This window comes from Vigna angularis, chromosome 3 (assembly GCF_016808095.1).
Source record: "Vigna angularis cultivar LongXiaoDou No.4 chromosome 3, ASM1680809v1, whole genome shotgun sequence".
Lineage (NCBI taxonomy): Eukaryota > Viridiplantae > Streptophyta > Magnoliopsida > Fabales > Fabaceae > Vigna > Vigna angularis.
Window position 1 is genome coordinate 11,255,862 of NC_068972.1, and position 23,006 is coordinate 11,278,867.

Consider the following 23,006-nt stretch of genomic DNA (forward strand, 5'->3'; position numbering starts at 1 on the left):
ACTGATCAGTTTTGGATTTTGGACTGGTAAGTTCATCTCTCTCTCAGTCAAGTGGTTTTTCTGTACATGCAAACTCAATTTTCGGTTGCATGAGTTCCTTAACCCATTTCTGAACGTCTTTCTGGTCTTTCATTTGGTTAGTTTCGTAAATTGTGATCGTAGTCTTCTAAGAGGTTGATGGTGAGCTATTTTGTACAAATTGTGAACGTTCGGTCACGCTTAAAGGTAAGGGAAGCTTATATAATTTGATTTAGATTGTTGTGTTGAATGTTTGTATGCTTGCATGATACGTTGTTTGATTATTTGATGAGTATGAAATATGATTGTACTGCTTGTTTGGATGTGTGGATGGAAGTATGATATACGCTGTGAACTGAGTTGGGATAGGGTTTAATCTTCGAACCGTAGTATTCTGAGCAAAGTTGATAGTGTGGTCGAGCGTCATTAGTGAGCGTTCGGTCTTTCTTGGGAGCGCATGGTCTTACTTTAATTATCATGTGTTAGGAATAATGTTTAAGAGTCTTTCTGTAAGGTTATATAGGAATAGGTAAGCTGTGCCCGAAAGTTTGTATTCATCGTTCAGTTTTCGTTGAGCGTCCGTTCATGTTAAGTTCTTCTTATATAAATGATTTCGTTAATGAAGAGCGGGTTATAATAGTAGATGTGTAAATATGAGTGATCAGCCTAAGTGTAGTTCTCCTTTAGATTTCCTGAACAGTTTAGTGAACGTGTCATATATTACTCAAGGTCGTAGACTATCGTTCTTTTCATTCAGAAAAAGTGGTGGCTCAATTGTATAAATTTATATTCATTCGTTTTATGTGAGTTTCTTAGTGATCGGTCTTGAATCAAGCGTTCAGTCTCAGTAGCGCTCGTTCCTGATAAGCATTTGGTCTTGTACCAGCGCTCGTCCAATAGTGTTCGGTTTCTACAGGGCTCGGTCTTAAACCAAGCGTTTGGTCGTGTTTTCTTTATTATATTATTACTGTGCTTAGAATCAGAGTCTTCATTCAAACTAGATAGCGTTCGTTAATTCATAGTTTCTCATCAGTATTATTACTTAGTATAAGTCTGTGTTGGTCTTTAAAAGGTGTTCGGCCTAGAGTCTTAATACTCGGCCTAGGCTTCGTGGCGTCCGGTTGAACTCTTAGGAGTTTGTTTATTGTAGTAGACGAGTAGCGCTCAGTCTCGTTAATTTCTAAGAAACGTTATTCCACTCGTACTTGGGTTATTATGATAAGAGCGTATGATCTTATTTCTTTTGAATGTATGGATGATTAAGTATGAGGAAAATTGAGATGTGATGTGTATGCAATAGTTGATTATGAACGAGTATTCCAGTGAGGAATATCTCAGGAAGTGGTTATTGATTGGTAAAGTATGAATGTGGGCAAAGCTTAGCAGTTGTTCATCCTGATATTCCATGATTACTCGTTCTCATGTAGAGAGGAGTAAGTCACGTGTGGGAATGGCAGGAAGTCCTAATCCATAAGGTTAACTTGGACGGAACGGATCAACCTCGGGTGGCAGCTGTTGAGGGTATCCTAGTTACTACATCACCCGGGTGCACGAACGTCGTAGCTACACAGGATTCATACAGTCCGGACAGTCAGAGTCATGTGATCGTTATTTGCATGCATGGATGTATGAATTATGATGTGGTCGTTGTTGGTTTTGTTATGAATGTTGTATGTTGTTATTGAATAAATTAAATTATATAAGCTTACCCTGTTTATCATCTTTGTCTGTATTGTGCGTCATGTCGTTGTCCTGTTGCAATGATCATCCGTGTGGATGTGAGCAGAAGGAGAAGAGCTGCTAGAAGAAGTGTTGGAAGATGTAACGAAAGTGAAAGCCGAACCTTAGGGATGTTCGGTCTAGTATTGGTTTTATAGTTTGTAAAGACCGTACAGTATTAGGGTATTTTGTAAAAACGTTCAGTCTAGTGGCAGTTAGAGTAGTGGTTTTAAATTCTCTGATGTTATGTAAGGTCGTTCGGCTGTAATCGTATATAGCCGAGCGTTGAATTGATCTGTATTATTATTAACATGTGATGACTCTCATATACGGTTTTACACTGTATTTTTGGGATGTTACACTGTAGTGTAAGATGATATTATAAACTTGTTACAAATTATTGAATTAATAGAGTGTATTTTGGATAGATTTTGAAAGGTTTTTTAGGTATTATATAATTTTTTTTCTTGTTTTGCATATCTTTCAAATGATACATTATTTTAATTTGTGAAAATAAAACAAGACAAAACTCGTAGGTGTAATTCTTGTTGTTCAAAGAAATTGCTTATTGGTCAAGTGAAAATCAAGATGAAACAATTATCCTTGTAAGAAAATATTTTTCTTTGAGAAATAATTCTCCTACTCAAATGTTTTAGGTGTAGAGTCGAGGATCTCTACAAAACATTCTTTCACACTTAGCTTAGGTATTCTAAATGTTCTTAGTCAAAGTCTTTATGTCCAAGCTCTAAACCGTCTCCATGTATATGTTAAAGTCACTCTGACTCTTATAAATGGGTTTGTGATTAGTGAAATTTTAATCACGACCCAATCATGACATGATTACCATTAAGTAACTCTTACTAGTAACTTTGATTAGAAACGATGTTTAAGAGTCTTTATTGCTATATGTCGTATGGCCGACCTCTTATCTTTATGACCTTGCGATTGATTAATAAGCAATATTTATTTATCTTAGTTGGACGGTACATGCTGACTATAACTTATTGGGATTGGTTGTCCTCTTTGATGGTCTCATCCATATAGTACACCAAACAAAATTATAATTTACTAACAATGAATTTGAGTATTTAAACAACGAAAATCTTATGAAAAATTATTTTTATTATATAAATAACTTGAAATTTGGTTGACAATTATTATAGTTACTTAATTAGATAGAAAAAAATATTATTGAATAAATGATGTTAAATTCAAAGTTTTTTTTATTGTAATCACTGAGTGTGATATAAATAGTATAAATGTGATATTTGATATGTTTCAATATATTGAAATGGATTGTAAATATTAAATTAAAAGACTTATATGTGTACTTTAATGGGATAATAAGTCAAATAAACCAACATTATGTAGTAAAAAGTTGATGCACTTTCATACATTAACATAAATGTGAGTCACTAATACTCTATTTGAAAATAATACTCTATTTGAAAATGTAAACGTCACCGACTCGTTCAAGGTTGTCAAACGAATCCATACGAAAGTATGATAGATTATTGGACTTTCAAAAGAGCTTAACTAGTTTGAGTTTAATACTAAACAATCAATGTTTACTCAATTTATTGAAAGTGTTTGACATGGATTGATATTATTAACTATTATGATTACTAATGTAACATTTGTATTATGTTTTTAATTTTTAATAAAAATATTAGTTGACCACTTGATTGAGGTATGTAAAAGGACGTGAGTAGCGTTAGTATTTGCTCTAAATATACATTTTTTAAAGTTGTTTATATATATATATATATATATATATATATATATATATATATATATATATATATTTTGCAATAAATAAAATATTATAAACAACTCATTATTATAATATTCGAGTTTTTAGGAACGTTTTATAAACTATAAGAAATAGATCAGTAAATCGAAAGTATTTTTTTTACTGAAGGCAAGAACAATGGACGAAATACATATTAAAAAACAAAAATATATAATAATTTAGAGAAAATTGTACATAAAAGTAACAAAACGGATTAATTCAACCTGTTCTAGCCTGATTTGTTCTTATCTCACCAAAATAATAAATGAATCAAATTGATCATAAAAAGAATAGGTAAAAAATTATAATTCGTCTTGTCAAGTTGATAAACTAGCTCATTTTTTTTAATTTTAATTTTTGTTTTAACTTTTTATTTTTTAAATTTGTTTATATATATACACACATAAGTACATATTGAAAGTATATTTAATTATATACATATTTTCTAAACTTTTATTTGATTAATTAAATTTTTTAATTAGATAAATTAAAATAATTATTACATTACATGTTAAATTATTTTATTATAAAAAAATTATAAATATTAATCATTTAAATTATAATATCATTTCATATTTCATCTTTAAAACTATAGTATAAAAAATTTATTTTTTTAATTATTTCTATTTTAATTTTAAAATTAAATAAAGTCAATAAAGTGAGTTGACTAGCCTAATTTGAAAAGCTAAATAGGTTAAGTCATAAGGAACTGAGAAATTGAAAAATTCAACTCTTATTTTAACAGGCTGAAGGACTAGTCCGCATGTTATAGTCCATTTTAACACTCTTAACACTGCATTCTAAATAAGGACACTTCCAATGATGTTACTTTAATTTTTGAGGTGGTTTAATATATATATATATATATAAACAATTTTATATTAACTTTATATTTTATAATTTAATAAATATAATTAATTTTATTCTTTAATATTAGTGTTAATAAGTTAGTTTTTGTTAACATTCTAATTCACATCCAAACGATGTCTGTTTTCGCTTTTACTAACAGTTAACCTTACATTACATGCATATAATCTATTTTACTAAATTTTTTACTCCTACTAACTTTTTAATTGTTACATTTTCTAATTGTTAATTAACAATTGACCATTAAATAAAAAACCGTACTAGTTTAAAATAATTAAAAGCTATATTTAATTGAATATAAGTTATCTATAAAATAAGATATACTGCGAATACATATGTAAACATTTCCTTTTATATCCTTTTATAGTTATCAGTTAATTTAAGAGTATATTATACCGATTTTCTACTATTTCCATTTGAGGGAAACGTTTTAATTTCACATTATATAATATTAAAGAATATTATATTCTGTATTGCAATGAGCAAAATACTGTAAAACTTTTAAATATGCCAAAGTCATATAATTCCCATAAGAGACATAGGATCTTGTGACATTTCCTTTTTCTATTGCCTTTTTTTGTTGCTTTTCTCCTAACATTCAAAGTATAACTAAAATGATAAGCATAATTTTTTTGAATAAAATAAAAACAAAAAAAATTAATTATTGTTTCTTTTCAACAACTTCACACTTTTATATGTGAAGAATTTAAAAAGGTAAAAAAATAGTATTTTATTGATATACATTTTTGAATTAAAAAATGTAATTTAATTACCTTAATATAAAAGTATTTAAATTTTTTATTACGAATAATGGATATTCACACATGCAAGTGCAAGGTATAAGATTTTCTAAGAATTTCTTTCTAACATAAGCAGATTTAGATTATCATTATTCATCGTTTTACTGAAGGTATGTCAATGAGTGCCAACAAAAAGTTCCCATGATGTTTTTTGTCACGGCGGAATCAAACTTTTGCTATCTACTGAATGCTATATTTTTTCAAGTACGCAATCGAATGAAAAGTTGAACAAAATCAAACCAAAACAAACACAAAAGTTCTCCACTCAGTCACCAAACTGAAAGAACCAGGAACGCCAAGAAAGCAGTTATGAGATTCAATTTTACATTATTCCGATTTATTATGATAACGTTGTGTTATTATTTAGATGTTAGGAAAACAATTTAAATGTTTTTTTAATGTATCTTTTTATGGAGAATAATTTTAATCTTTTAAAACAGATAATTCCTTAAATATAACCATTGATTTTAAATATCATTTCAATAAATTTGATATAGAAACATCAGTTTGAATATTGCATTTTGTTTGCAAAACACAATCCTAAACATTAATTTTAATGTTTTAAAATATATTAAACATTTTTAATATATTAATATCAATATATTTTAAAAACTCAGAAAAAAAAACATAAATTTTAATTGAGAATCTAGACTCTAACAGAATTATGCGTGTTGAAAGTATAGTATTAACTAGAAATAAATTTTATGCGTGTTGAAAGTCTAGTATTAACTAGAAATAAATTTAATTTATGAAAAAAGTAAATATAATTTGTATCTACAAATTGATCAATTCTACGATAATGAGATTACTGTTGTTAAAATAAGTTATTCAATTAGATATCACATCTCACAAGTTAATTAGTTAATAAATCAATTCAATCTAATTTAGTAAATTTAAAAAAATTCAAATTTGGTATGACATACGGTGAATTGATGATTAAAATATTCACGTTAACTTAATTATAAAGTTTTTTTTAATTAAAAATAAATAACAGTTTTTTTTCTAATTCAAATTTAAATCAATTTTAATATAAAATTATATTAAATATTAGAAACAATTTAAAATAAAAAGATATAATATAATACAAAATTATTTTAAAATTCAAATATAATTTAAAAACAAACATAAAAAGAAAAATTAAGTGGTTAACAACCTAATTCACTACTAGTTTAATCTAGTTAAATAAGAGTTTTAGTGAATCTGACTCAAAATTAATTTATATCAAAATTTTAACTTTTTTATTCTGATTTGAATTCATGATAAGCTAAATTTATTTTGAGAACACAAATGTACTCAAAATAATGTAAAAAGTTTGGAATTTTTTAATTAACAATATTCATTGGACACCAAAGTCAAGTGATTATTGTGCATATTCTTAAGAAAATGTGGTTCACACATGAGCAGTGTTGTGATTGGAACAGTGGGTGGTTGTTGGTGTTATGAGTGAAGAATCTGCAGTTCCCAATGAAATATTTTGTTCCTTTTGCAAAAATATGCGTGGAAAGGAAATATTAATATTCCGTAAGTGTAAATTCAAATGGGTATTCATGATTTCTTCACCCACGGGAAAACACTTCACAAACAAACAAACTCTCCTATCATTTCTCCTTTGACTCTATGGGGACTCTCACATTGGGGTCCTAAATGGAACACCCTGTTCATAATTTAATAATCATCACACGTTTCTCTTCAAATAAACTGCCAATAATATCCTTTTCAACCTCAAAATAAAAAACACCAACACCATTCACACATTGGGTAATATGTAATTTTCTTCAAGAGAAACCATTGCCAATAATATCTCTATAACAAGAAAAGGAAAAAAAAACACTATGGCGAATCTTTTGGTTTTGAAAATTAGTTTGTGTAACATGAAAAGTGGACAAAAGGAGAGAATTATGACACTGTAAAAGCTTTTCAAGACATGCTTCCCTAGACATCTCTTGGTGTATTTTTATTTGAGTATTGATGAGAACAAAAAATAAATAGTTTTCATCTTATATTCTCCATTTTTTATTTTTTTTAAATTTTTTTAAAGACTAAACTGCAATAAAAGTCAAAATGGACAATATTTTCTTAATAATATTATGAAAACATTTAATTTTATTTTCTTCAACGTGAGATCAAACTGAACTTTTTTATGACATTTGGATGGACAAAGGGTACTTGTTTGGCTTACTTTCAAAGGTTGATTCCTTCTAAGGGTGGAAAGTAAGAAGCATTTGCATCATTGTTGTATTTTGTAGGGTATGTAATGATATATAGAGAACAGAGTTGAAGACTCTCTCTCTCAGTGGATAAGAAGAAAAAAATTAAAGTAGCATCATTGGAAGTGCCCTTATTTCAAAGAGGGGATAATAGTAATTTTTACATATCATTTGATGGTGAGAGATGGATACTGAATTGAAAGCTAGTTCAATTCTATATATTTCATGGGAAAAAAACTCTAAAGTTGATAATACTAGTTTTCCTGTAAATTAAAAATTAACTTGATTTTTGAATAAAATCGATACGGATCCAATAGTAGAAAAGTAGTAAAATAAATCACAAACCAACTTAAATAACTTGTCAAACACGCTCTATTCAAAGTGACCATGACCAAGTCTTCAAGTTTACAGAAAGAATCCAAAAAATAGTAAAATAAATTATAAGGCAGTAAGGCGAATAATAAGTTCCATAAGAAAGGATGAAATTATGCTTGGATACTGAATCTGGCCATGCATCATTTTCCAGTTTGCAAATGTCTCCCACGATGTCAGGTTATTAAATGTTATAAAGTCATTCGTGATTATATGATAACAGAGAAGACAAAACATTCCATGTTAGCTTTGCCCCACCACTTTAGGACGATTAAAAGACCACCAGATTTAAGCAATATTGCTAAGGACCACAGAAACAAACAGCTAGTGTCATCTAAAAACAAATGAAAGATTCAATGTCTTGATCGGAAATAAGACCAAAAATATATTATAAAGCAGAAGACGGATGGCACAGGAAGTGACAGAAATTTAGGTGGGGGAATCGGGTCTTTATTTCTAAAAGTTTGTTCAAGTTCCATCAGTACAAGTATAGACAAAGATAAAGATAAGTAAAATACAAGAACAAGAGAAAACCTAAGTAAATTCCTGTACCTCATACTGACCTAATTTGACTTATCCCTAATCCTACGCGCTACGGTCCCTTCCCTTGCCCCCTTAAAATGATCTGTTAGACAAAGGACTTTGATTTGTATTGTTGTGTAATCATCACCTCTGTAAAGTTACAGACCATTAGTCTACACAGTTTAAGACTCCTACTTTCTTTACATGTAAATAGAAGGTGATGGAAAAGGGAAATATCGCCACCACCGCTTCAACAAATTCTACCCCTGCTGCTACTTCAAAGATGTCTTGATGGAACACTACACCGTCCTTCTAGGGTTTCAACTTTTCCCATTCAAAACGCCCTGGGAGTGGCTTCTCATTCACAGGATCAAAGTTGTATCTGCAATGAACTCACATTATATATTAATGTGCTCGTGGACATATGTAACAGAGATTGACCAATAAAACCACTAAAGCATACTTCTCAATGAACTTCCTTTGCTGGGCCTCTTCAACTTCAGCAAAGAATTCATCCATTTCGCGTGAAGTTGGGATTTGCCTTCTATTTGCATGCTCGGTTCTTCGATTAGCATCAGTTGAGCAAGTAGGCCTGGTAGTTGAACCGGGTGTTCTGACAGTATCAGGGTCCCTTATCAAACTGCAAGGTGTGGATTCTCGAGTGCTTCTACAGCAAATAATAAACATAAAATTAAACATTGCAAATTCCAACAAATAGCAATTTAAACCAAACTACTAGATAAGAATCACTAAAAAATTAAAGTGTTTTAATGGCAAAGAATAAGGTAATACCATAACAATATTTCACGTAAGACTAAGTCAGCCTTAAAACGGCAAAAAGAATATTGCTCATAAATTGAAGGCTGACCAGCACAACATTTAAAGCCAAAGAACACAGTTACAAATTCATTGTACATATAACGATTCAGTTATGAGAATATTCAACATAAATAAAATATGAGGGGAGTTTGGAGGAAAATGGACATTGCGTAATGACTATCCCTTCTCTCCATAGTTTGTGCATGTCCCGTCATTCTCTCAGTAGATAAAAAAGAAAACTGAATGAGAATGGAGTATTTTTTTTTTCTCCATCTACACAGCTGTTATAATTAATATAATAATAAAAATAATAGTATACAAAATTAATGTCTCATGAGGAGAAATTAGTGAAATATTTCAATACATAGTTGATGAAACGAGTAAAAAGACCACAATGATAAAAAAAAAAGGTGTGAACTTTCTGACATTTTTATCAAATACCAGCATTTCCTACCAATAAAAACAAACGGGTATAAAAAATGAAGTATCATGGTGGAATAAATTTTGTAGACTATTTTCTAATTAACATCTTCAAATAGGAAGCATTTTCAGTGGATACCAAGAGAACATGTACACTGAAAATGGTCACACGACCTTCCGATATATTAAAAGCTTTCTAGGAAGAGAAAACAAAACATATTTCTCCCTTGGAACCCTGAATTGATGAAAATATCATAGATGATAATAAAGAAATTCAACAAAAAAACAAATTGCCCAAAAATGTCACAGAAATTGCACGCATAACTGAACAAACTGTGAAGGAAATCCTCATACCACAAAAAAAGGAACACAACACAACCGTTAAACGAGAAAACAAAATTCCGGCATTCAATCATCTTTAGGGCACATATTCCGGAAAGGAATCGAATTACATTGCGGCGGACAAGGCCAAGAAGCTTAATAAATTGCTACAAAAAACCTTTGCCTTTCAAAACAACGTCAACTCAACTGAACAATCCACCGCAAATCCAGAGGGGAAGCAAAAAAAAAAGAGTTTCATATTCACGTTTTAGTACTTTGCCCCCTCACACTCCTTCCAACCAAGACAAATCGCAAAAATAAACAATACCCCCAAAATATAGGGCATTCACAAACTTGAAATTTGTTTTCCCAAGCAAATCGCGAAATGGTAACAAAAATTAAACAAAAAAAAACCGTAGACATATTTAATAGTTCAAAAATCGAAACAAATTCGAGTTAAATTTGAAAAAGGGAAGGAAGACCCACCTATCTCTACCTTCAAAATCCAAAACATTCTCCCCAAACGACGCTTCCTGCACCTCAGCATTCTCATGCAAAGCACTCTCCTCCTTGTGGCTGCGCGCTGTGAGCGCAGCGTCGTGCTCCGAAGCGAGTCCGAGCCTGGCAGGTTCAGGGATTGGTGATTTAGGGTTCGGGTGTTTGTTCCGCCTGGGAGAGTGAAGCAAAATCGGAGGCTTCTGGAGGCGACGACTCCGGAGCTGGAGGTAGGAATCGGATGAGGGAGCTAGTTCGGGCTGAGGGTGTGATTTCTGAAGCGCTAGGGTTTTGGCGCGGGTTCGAACTCCCATGTAGGAGGTGGTGGCGTTGGTGGTGCTGGATTCCACAAGCGCCAGCTCTCCCTTTGGCTTCGCCTTCTTCATGTACTTCCCCATCTGATACTCAACCGCCGCCAAATCGCACTGCGTAGCGACGGCGACAGCAGCGGAAAACAACGGCGGAAGCTGAAGGAGAGGGAGAGAGTGGTTTGGTTTGTTTTCCGGTTGTTTTTGTTTTGTTTGGAGTGAGAGAGAAAGGAAATAATGGTGAAAGCCGTGGGAAAAGGAATATGGGAATATTTTTGGTATTTATATTATTATTTTATTATGTATTTGTATTTATTATACTTTACTTAATGCTTAATTAACGTTCTGTAGAGTATAGAATACGCTGTGCAAGATGGGGATAGATGATTCCTTTTTTATTTTTATTTTCCACAATGTTCATGTCTCATGATAATTAATATAAAAAATAGAAAATATGAAATTTATTTATTTTGTTTTAATTTTCCAAATTAAAAAAATAAAATTTTTAGGTGGGTGGGCCAAGGGTAGGCATTATTGGAATTTGCTTCCACAACATGTTGGACTCGCCTTATTCTTTCCTTCTTTTTCTTTTTCAATCATTTGAGATAATAATTTTTGCCGAAAAGAGAAGTAAGTATATTCAATCCTGGCTAAAAAAATATTTAATTTTTTTGTTATATATTTATAAATAAATTCTTAAAGTAAGTTCAAAAAAGTTAAAATATCTTATAAAAAGTTATAAGAATTTTTCATGTACTCAAATAAACTTTATGAAATGTCCCTCCTAGCTCTCTCCAGAATTTTTTTTATTTTTAGTTTTTTTTTTATGAAAAAAAAATGTTCAGAATTCACAGTCAACTAATATTTCTTCTACCTAGTTAACTCTACCGAGGGTACAATTGTAACTTCGTTCACGAACTATAGATTGAACTTATGGTATTAAAAAATATAAGTATTTAATTATTAGTGTCAATGAAATTTAGTATAATTATGTTCTGATTTTAGTGCGCCATAATGATAAATTTGATGATAGTAGTTGTTATTATTATAATCATCATTACTTTAATGAAAAATTAATGCAGCCATGTTAGTGAAATTGCTGTCAAACATTTAAAATTATCAATTAATCAGAAATCAGTATAATAACAAAAATAAATCATAATTTTATTTTTAAAATTATAATTCATCATCAAGTATTAATATTTTTGTTTTCTATATAAATATTTTATTTTAATTTTTAACTACATGTTTTTAAAAACTATTTTATTTATTTTAATTAAATATATTTTCATTAATATCGTTCAACTTTAATTCACTTCCGCTTAAAACCAGAACCTTGTCCAATTCTAAAAATATTGTCTTAAACACGCAAAAATAACATCAATTGTAGTAATAATTTTAGTAATATTGACGTCTTTTTGTTTTTTTGTTTTCTTTCACTTTATTTTTTATAGTTATCCTTGTTAGAAATCTAATGCAATATTGCAATAACTTATCACTTTTTTAAGGGTGCCATGACATAAAAAAAATTTAAATTTTTTCCCTTTTATATATTATTTTTCTTAAATTTAAGATAATAATAACTTTTAAGTGTTATCGGTAAAGGAAAGGAGAGCTTCATCAAATTAACTAATATTGAAACGAAAAATTAATTAAATATTATAATAAATAATTTGTATTTAGTCTAATAGTGAGGATCATGTAAAAATTTAAATAGTTTTACACTATTATTTAATAAAAAATATACAGTCGGATGATAATCAAATATATAATTTTTTGAACATGATATCTTAACTTCGGATAAAATAATATTATTTTACTTATATGTATTCTTTATACCAATATAATGTATAATAGAATTTTCTTTATTTAAAATTATTTACTTTTTTAATAAATATTAAAATTTTCAAAGAATGGTCGCATCTACAAAACTATCATCCATTAACCGTGCATTTTATTTCTTTAATGATGAAATCTTTACTAACTCAATAAACCAATTAATAAACATAATTGGGTTTATAGATATTTTTCTCTTAATTGAATTGATTTTTTAATGTTGCATTATGATTTGTGTTATAAAACATTTAAAAGGTGTGAAATATAAATGCCAAAAAATGAAATATATCTTTTCAAAACAAAAAAATTAAACCAATTTTTAATATTTTATGAAGTATATTTAAAAACTCTTCTAAATTAACTCAACTAACTATTATCAGTTTCTTAAATTTATGATATTTTTTAATTCTATGTGTATCAATTAAATGTTTTTTGTAATTTCCATGATTGTCATGGTAATGCATGTTATTTATAATTTTTAATGTTGATAAATGATTGTACAAAGCAAATAACTAAATTATGATAAATATTTAATACTTTTTAAGGAAATATTTTATTGCCCAAAAGGCTCATATAACTTCATTTAAGATAACTAGATAGATATAGTGTGGTCTGCAATAGAAAAAGTTAGTAATTTTCATAAAATTGTATTGCTCTAGCAAGCTAGTGAGCTATCCAATTTGTTTGTATCCAAACAAAACTTATCTCAAAGTTGGGAAATGATTGAGTTTTTATATATACCTAATTCATTTTAAAAAAATGGTGAATCTACCTTCATTATCATATACATCAACATCATAATCAAGTTTATAATTCATATTTTTTTCTACTTAAAATCCACTATTAAAAAATTTTATATATATATATATATATATATATATATATATATATATATATATATATATATATATATATCGGGATGTTTACTTGAATTTACGAGTATAATGTTGGATTATCAAGCAATGAAAGTGAAAAATTTAGCAATTATATATCATTTAATGCCATTTTATCATAATTCAAAATAGCATTTAATGTTTTTTAATCATATTTATACACAATTTAAATAAACGTTTAATGAATTTAAATTTGTATTTGATGAAATTTTATTAAAATGCAAATGCATATTAATGAGAAGAAAGTTAGTTTCTAATGGTGTTTTCGTATTAAATATATTTTTAATTTCAATAAATGTGAGGTACGTTTACTTTTAGTCCTCAAGGAAAGGTGTTACTTTTAATTTAGTTATTTATTAATTTATTTAGTCTACACACTAGTACATTAAGGAGAAACGACAACGGTTATTTTTGTTGATAGGCATCGGTTCACGAATCGAAGCATATCCAAGCGAGGCAAAAAGTCTATTACTTTTTGCTTCTTTTTGCCTCGGGTGCGAACCGAGGCATAAAAGGGTAGGATTTTGTCTCGGTTCAGCCTTAACCGAAACAGTAGATTTTTTTATTTTTTTTTTCGTATGACTTTATGCCTCGGTTCCCTCTGAACCGAGGTAGTATGTCCCCCTTTACTGCCTCGGTTGTAACCTGAACCGAGGCAGTAGAGTCCTTTTTTGTTTTTTTTTCATCCGTTAGCCTTTCTGCTTCGGGTGTGACCTTAACCGAGGCCATAGGGGGCTTTTCTACCTCGGTTATGACCTCAACCGAGGCATATGCCCTTGTTTTTTTTTTTAAATGAGGTATGTTTCTGCTACATTTCCAACTACAGAAACAAACCTGCATATATATTTACAGCCATAACAGTTCAGAATAATCCAGAAACGTATATTTTGAATGAAAATTATATTAAAACATAAATATATTCAATGGAATCGTAAATCAACTTCTTAGAAGCATACATCAATCCAATGTAATCATAAATCAAGTTTGAAGCATAAATCAATGCAATGTACAAAGTTAAACTAATAATAATGTAGAAAAGCATAAAACAACTTAGAAACATAAACTTAGAACTTACTATATCGTAATATCTACTACATACTATTATACAATTGAATTACATATTTAGCAGTGCTTTCCTCACGAGTTGAAGTGACTTCTCTGGAATTTGAGCAGTCCTATTGAATCTCTGCATAAAACACAATGATTTCAATTAATGTATATGAAATCTAAACTATAGAGAAAATAAAATTCAAACATAAATATTACAATTTGCCATCCACTAGTGTAATGTGCACGAATAATAGTCATCATCCAAAACATGACGTAGTAACCACATTCATATGACCCCATTTGTTTATTACACTACAATATATCATCATAATTATAAAATGTTAAGTAACATCATTTGAATGGAACCAAATGTAACAAAGTATAGACTAAAATATCAAACCTTAAGGGCAACCCATGCAAGCTTTTTAGCTGTAGCAATAGATCTCCCAGATAACATCATATGTGTTGCAAGGGAACTATTAAAAAAATTGTTTTAGGATACATTTATATAACAGAAAGTTGAAACATTGAGGTTCTTACCAATCTACTACATGTCTAAGAGGGTTGGGAGGAGACTTGTGCAATGAACAAAACCAGACAACAGTGTTCTCCGGTATGGAGATCACAAGTAGCTACCAATGACACCTGAAATTGGTAATAACTTAATTGTCATATACCAAAATTAATAAATGAAACTTTAAAGTTAACAAACTTCACTTACCCAAGTAGATAAGGGAGAAAATATATCTCCTTTCCCATTCCAAAGCAGGTGGTGATGTATGTTTAGATATCATCAAATTTCTTTCTTTCATGAGTCATAGAGGGGTCAATGAACTCATATAATCTGATATAAATAACTTGATAAAAAATAATTATATGAAAAAGTTTTCATAAACTTACATCATCTACAATTGAATGATTGTAATATTAATTTCTTCTCTCCCCGACGCAAGCTCCCTAACATCTTGATGATGCAAGTACAATGGGATATGAGCTTCTTTTCCAAATGTAGTAGAATCCCAGTGTACATTCATCGGCGCATCTGAAATGATTTTAGTAAGCTCGTCTAACGCACCAAGAGGGTCGTCCTCAGATAAATGAGTCTTTTTCGGTGTAGGACTTCCCTCTTGACCTATCTGTTGTTACATGAAAAAATGGTTATGTTATAACGTCAATTAGAAGTAAATATTAAAATTGAGAAGTATATAGTACGAGTGTTTACCGGGGGATCAGATACATCACCAACCAAATGTCTAGGTCAGGCGACAAATGACTTAAATGTCTCTTCCACAATGAAGAACTCATCTGTAGGTACAGGAAGAACAACATCTGGTACGACAACTTCATCCACCGTGACCTTGACCTCATCTTCTGCAAGCTGTACACCATGCACTATAGTGGCTGTCTCATAAACTGTACCACGAGGGATAAAAATATTAATGATATATTTTTATTTAAAAATAATTATTATGATTGTTTTATATATTGCTTTTTTATGATATATTTTATCTTTTAATTCATCAGAATTTTTTTAAAGTAAAAAGTAATAAATGAATAAATAAAATATGACTTTAAGTATATTAAAAAATATGCCTAATGAAAAAATCAATACTCTTTTAATTTTTCTATCGTTGATACAAAATTAATATAAAATATGTTTTTGCTACTAATAATAAAATAAAAAAAAGATTTAATTAACTTTTTTAAATGATATTTACAATAAAAATACTATTATTTAATAAAATTAATGATAACAACACAATTCAAAAATGTATTAAAAAGAAAAAATAAGAAATAATATTATTTACATTAAATTGTAATATATTAAATATTAAAATAATTTTAATATAAGTGATTTAATGTTATATTTTATTATTTAAAAAATTATAATAGGTATAATTTGTGTATGTTTTGTGAAATATAAATTTTATCTTGAGTTTAGTTTGTAATTTTTTATTTAATTTGTTTTCTAGTAAAATTTTATGTACAAATGATTCATAAACTTTGAAGTATCAGCATAATTAAGATATCAAAATTCATAATATCTAATACAATTCTAAGAAGAAAAGTAATAAAATAAAATAAGGAATTAGAATTTAAAAATGTGTTTATATATTGTGAAGTTATATTAAATGACGGTTAAAAAATATTAAATATGAATTGATCACAATCACGTGTTTAAAAGAAAATAAAAAAATCTTATATTTTAATTAAATGGTATGTAAAGTGTTTATTAATGAATTTAATATTTCACATATTATATATATATATATATATATATATATATATATATATATATATATATATATATATATATATATATATATATATATATGTGTGTGTGTGTGTGTTTTCATAACATCCATATGTAATTTATGGACGTGTATATCATAAATATTAATAACTTTCATTATAAAACATGCATAACAATACATGAATACATTGTCACAAGCATTCGTCACTTGAACTACTTTATCTCTCTTAAACCACCATAAACTAAACCTTCCATAAACACACTAAAATTCCACCCAACAATCCATAGATACAAGGTTCTTTATTTTCTAACATTTTCTTTGGGATTCTCAGAGCCCAATGGAAAATATCCACCTTTTTCCAAACTTCAACAAATACTAACTTAAAAAAAATGTCAACGTTACAAAGGAGATTCTCACATGAAAGGAAAAAGGGAGAGAGAAAGTTTATTTGAGTGGAATTATTGTGTCTACCAAAGAGAATTTGGGTTGGGAATTAAAGAGAAAAAAAAAAGTCACCATGGGTCAAGGTTTTGCAAGAAAAAAATTGGTAATATTAATGGGAGACAAAAAAAAGTAGTATAAAAAGGACTGCTATAGTGGAAGAATTTAGGAAGAATATCTTAAGGTTGTATTGTAAGTAAAGTAAGAAGGGTTTATCAAACATGGATTAACTTTCTATTCTATTGAGTCCTGACTCCGTGCTTCTAATAATATTTTTCTTTTGCTTATTAAACAAAATGACCATGTCTATGCTCTTTGAAAATTGAAACTGAGTCAAATTAAGTAAATGCATTAAAAAAGCAATTTAATGTTTTGGTTTTCTTTTAACTTTGTATTTTCGTTTTTTGCCTTTTTATCATTGTTTGCAATTTTAGTCTTTAAATTTTAGAAAACGTAAAATTTTAGTTTAATAATCATTTTTTTATGTGTTTAACTTATTTCATCTTAATATGAATCATAAATATAATATCTCAGTTTAAGGTATCACCGTTAAATAATCTAATAATAAATATATATATATATATATATATATATATATATATATATATATATATATATATATATATATATATATAAGAATTAAAATATATAAAAGAATTTAGGCTTAACTATTATAACTCCTTCAAGAAATTTGCAAAACTATCTCTCGTTGTGTTTTCTTTATTATGTTTTTTGTTTTTACTTTCTTTTCCATCTTTTTTGAAAACTTTATCCAATGTCCGTTACGAAAATAAAAAATGTAACATGTTACTTTTAATAGTATTTAACTATCATATAAATCATCACACACATTCAATTTAAGAAATAATCAACTCAAAGAAATATATATATATATATAACACATACATACAAAGATTTTATACCATTAAGAGGTGACATCACAATAAAACAAAAGGTGTAATTGAATCTTTCAAAAACTGTTATAAAAAGAAACTAATATCTTACTTTATGCTTCAGCACCATTTATCATATACCTAATCAACATTCTCGTTTATTTATACCATTAAGATAATTGTTATAAATAAGAAGACAAACAAACAAAAATAAAACGATAAGTTAATGCTCTTTATCCCATGCTCCTCTTAGCACATATCTCACTTATTTCTACTTGATTAATATATTTTTAACATTATATAATGTTTTGTTTTCTTATTTATATCCAATGTGAAGCTTAGACTCACACTTTGAATTCTAATACATATTAGTGGGGTGTTGGACACTAGTTCAAAATTTCAAAGATAATGAACATTTTGTGTAAATATGTTGGGCATTAGGTTATACCGTTGAACAACATTTTAATATAAAATTTTTGATTTGGTTGGTGCCCGACAAGCACTATCATTTATGAACGAGATCAAAGTAAATGAATAATATATAAATACATAAAAAAAATATAGTACTAAACATTTTATAAGAGACTTCTTATACAACATAGATTTCATAAGTAGTTAAAATAAACGTAGTTGTAAATACAACATGAAAAAAAGAATAACGTACCAAATCTTTATTTATTGATTCTTATAACTCAATTCATCTTGGATAAAACGTATATCAATCAGTAACAAAAAAATCAATCAATTTATTATAAATTCAATATTTTAGTGCTGTCAAAATGGATTCGACTCACCACGAGTTTGAGGCAGGTTAGGTTGGAGAAAAATACAAAATTTTTTATGCGAGCCAATTTTGACCCGGCTCACATGGGTTGAACTCGTGGTGGGTCGAGTTGGCTCACCAATCCATCTATTTTTTTTAATTAAATTAATTATTCAAATCCTACTTTTTTATTGAAATCAAATTAATTAAATTAATTATTTAAAACGCACAACCTTTACTTAGCAATAGAGCCTTTTGCGCTGCTATCTTTTCAAAAGTTCCCCTTTGCAAATAAAATCCTAAGATTATAGATTGAATAATATTATAGACGGAGATAAAGAAGAAAATGTTTCAAGAGAACATGATACTGTGGATTTATCCATTCAGGACTCTAATTTAATAGATGGATAATATTATAGATTGAATAATTCAGGAATGTATAATTTGTTTTATCTTGTTTTTATACCTATCTACAAGCATGACAATTTTATCTTATGCTATATATTTTTGTTAACGGTTATATGTATTTTCTTGGTCAAACGGTTGTGTATGTCTCATTAAACTAAATTGGCAAAATTTTATGCTTGATAGCTTAGAATATATATAACAATATATTTCTTTTGTTTCATTTTCTTTTATATCAATTGGTCCAATTATTACTATTTCAATTTGATCGATCAAAGTAACATGTTATAAGAATATCAGAAGAAGAGGTGAAAAAAAAAAGTTAATTAAGTGAGCCAATGAGCCAATCCGTTTAACCCACCAACCCGTGGTGAGTCGGGTCAGGTTCGAATTTTTTCGGCTCGCTAATAAATGAGTCGGATTGGGTTGACTCACTAAGTAACACCTGTGATGGATCGGACCAGGTTATCCGTTTTGACAGCTCTATAATTTTTGTTATTCTTTCCCAAAAATTAATTGTTTGTATATTTAAAGATCGATTGTTTTAAAAAAATATAATTTACTTTCAAATTATTGTAATCCAATTTAATGAAAGGTTTATGTACACTCACAAACACATACTTTGCACGCACACACACCTACACGTGCACAGTCACAAAGAAGCTTTTGTCATGGATAGAAATCATATACAAGAAATAAAAATGACACACATTCAAAATTCAACAACTTATAGTAAAGGATTAAAAAAAACCTTTTCCTTTTTGTATAATTTTTGTAATTTAATAGTTGCCCAAATTGTAACTCTTTTGATAGTTGATCATTATTCCTCGCATGTGCATCCCAGGAGAATCTTTTAACAGGTATGCAAAATTTGGATCATACATAATTCCACATTATATATTTAATAGTTGTCCAAATTATAAGTGACTTTTTCATTGCATTAGGCATTTTATTCTTAACAAACATACAAAAGGTCACAACAATAATATTAATATATTTTACATATTTTAATATACAATTACGAGACAATAAAAATTATATATACCTTTTTCAACTGAAATAGAGTTACGATCTTCTGAATAATCTCACTATTTGAGGAAGTTTTCATCATTGAACCACATTTATTTCTTAATTTCATTTTAACCTTAAATTCCAATGTTCATCCATCAATCTTCATATTGACTTTAATTGCAGTAGCAATAGTTGCACAACATATTTCCTATCAAAATTAACCAAAAACACCATGTGAATCCTAGTTAGATATCCTTTGCAAATATATATATATATATATATATATATATATATATATATATATATATATATATATATATATATATATATATTTATTTATTTATTTTTTTTTTTCATATCAACATTTTTTAGGCTTGTAACATAAATCTTTCTGGTTTACTATATGTTGATAAATTACCTACTTGACTTGGATGTTGAATCTCACTCGATTTATTTGAAGACGCTATACAGTTGAAGTAATTGTTAACTTGATAGGATAAGAACTTCAAGTATTTAATTATATATAGGGTTAAACATGTAAAAACTAAATAGATATTTGATAAAAAAAATATATGGATGATTTTTCTTTCATTTCTTCCATCTCTGGTATGTCATCATTCATTAACAAATTTTTTCTTCATTTCTTCAATATAGATTTACTTGAAGGAGGTTAATTTTTTTTTATTTGAGTTAAAATAATGACTATCATCTAAGATTTTTGTTCATGGTTTTAATTACTGAAACTTTGGGCCATAACTATCCCACAACATACAACTAATTATACCATAATTACATATTAACAAGTATATAATCAAAACAATTCAATAACAAAGACTCAATCATATAGTAAATATAAATCAATGTACTCACCTTTGATTTATGACATTAACAACAATATTCCGTGAATGTGACTTTGTTCTATCATTGTCACCACTCAAATTTTATCTAAACATAATAGCATAATAATTACTTAGTATACTATTTTTAAAAAACATGTGCTTAGACGGTAAATAAGCAATATAAACATACCAAATAACAGTTTAGGAGAATACGTTTTCATTCTTTATTTTCGTAATGCTTGTAAAGGTGTGTATTTTGAAAGACACATTGAAAATTGATTGAGTTTTCATAATAGTTGCACTGATAAACAATAATAATATCCAATAGTGTCGTTATTTCTTTAAGATTTTAAAATTATGCACGACTTAAGTGTTACTCTCTACAACTTATCCTCCCACAAGGCTAAATCTCCCATTTTAATCATAACAAATATCATGTCACTCTACAAATCACACCTATATAATAAGACATGCAAAATTGACCAATGATAACTTTTTTTTCATATCACATGAAACATGTTTTGAAATATGAATTGTATGCATTTTATGGTCTATCAAAATCATCATAATATGCTTATAGCAATTGGGATTTTCAACAAACCACATATCAATGATTCTAAGACCAAGTTTCTCTTGGGAATCCAAGTGTGAGTCTAAGTCTCACATTTGATATAAATGAAAAAGTAGAGCAGTGTATAAAGGTGAAAGACCCATTAACTCATTGCCTTAAGGTTTTGAGTAAAGAGTGGTGTCGATCCCTTATATAGTTGGCTTATATAGTTGGTGAATCCAAGTGTGAGTTTAAGTCACACATTGGATAGAAATGAGAAAGTAAACCAAACAGTTTCAACATCTCCCTCTTACCATCAATATTTTTTTTGATATCAAACTTCTCGGTCATGTTGTACAATGTATATGAGTCTAACAAAAAATACACAAATGAGATAAATAAACACTTCTCAAGTTCTATCCAAATTTAATTTAAGAAAATAAATAATAGGTAAATATAAGTAACATGTAATATAAAAAAAAACAATGAAATGCAGCAACCAACATATTATGACAAGTTAGACATATTCAGAAATCAAATTGAACTTCAAAAATCACAATTACCAAGTTAAGGTACATAATAACACAAGTAGTCAGTAAATGCAATAATTTAACACACAAATAAAATGCTATGTTAACTTAAATAGAACTGTAGATTAAATAAAGTCTAACGGTAACCATACAGACATGTTTTGAGACACTAACCTGCAGAGTAAAGCAACTAAAGTTGACCGTGACAATAAACACATTGCGAAACATGTTTTCTTATATAAAATGAAAACAAAATTTAATTTATGTTACAATCCTAACAACAGAAACACTAAATTATGTTAAAAAATAACAGGATTTTTTTTTAACCTGCAATAAAAACAATGAAACAAATTACCTCATGCGTTAAGGTTATTCAATAACCACATATAAAATCATAAGAAAATGAAGCGGTAATATGCAAAAATGAGAAGCTTAAATAATAAAAATAACAATAATTATAAAAATAATCTCTATTCTTATTAGGGCAAACTTATTCTACAAAGTTATATTCTCTTTACGACTTCACGACTTCGCCACTACCAGGTGTCTTTTCATCAAGTCTCCTTTTCCTATCATCAAATAGGAATGCTTGTACAAAAACTCAAATCAACCATTGGTAAACATTTTTGGTCAAATGTGTGTTAAATGTAAAAGTAAAATTAAACTATTATTAAAATAATATTTATAGACGTAAATGATTGATTATGAACTTTCATTTGAATGTGTCGCACTTCCGAGTTTATTAGTTTGAAAGCCCAATGATAAATTCGCTTGTTTTTGGCTAAGTCACATGAGACTTTGAATGCTTTCAACATGCATTTGGAGATGACGATAGGTGTTATCCTATCTTCGGTCTCCCATCCCATGGTCTATGAAATAT

General features: G+C 28.3%; 1 protein-coding gene across 1 annotated transcript; it reads right to left on the bottom strand.

Moving 5' to 3' along the window:
- Window positions 1–8,203: 8,203 nt before the first annotated feature.
- Window positions 8,204–10,925, bottom strand: LOC108341055 (cyclin-dependent kinase inhibitor 4). The gene is made up of 3 exons (XM_017578664.2): window positions 10,344–10,925; window positions 8,761–8,964; window positions 8,204–8,679 (listed from the first exon to the last, which is right to left on the bottom strand). The coding sequence occupies exons 1-3, from the start codon at window positions 10,748–10,750 to the stop codon at window positions 8,610–8,612; spliced, it is 681 nt and encodes a 226-aa protein (XP_017434153.1). The 5' UTR covers window positions 10,751–10,925; the 3' UTR covers window positions 8,204–8,609.
- Window positions 10,926–23,006: the final 12,081 nt, after the last annotated feature.

Excerpts from the sequence above, each read along its gene's own strand:
- LOC108341055 (XM_017578664.2), bottom strand. The coding sequence starts at position 10,750 with ATGGGGAAGTACATGAAGAAGGCGAAGCCAAAGGGAGAGCTGGCGCTT. Across the intron at positions 8,965-10,343 it reads GATTTTGAAGGTAGAGATAG|AAGCACTCGAGAATCCACAC; the intron begins GTGGGTCTTCCT and ends TATTTGCTGTAG. Across the intron at positions 8,680-8,760 it reads CAAAGGAAGTTCATTGAGAA|ATACAACTTTGATCCTGTGA; the intron begins GTATGCTTTAGT and ends AGTTCATTGCAG.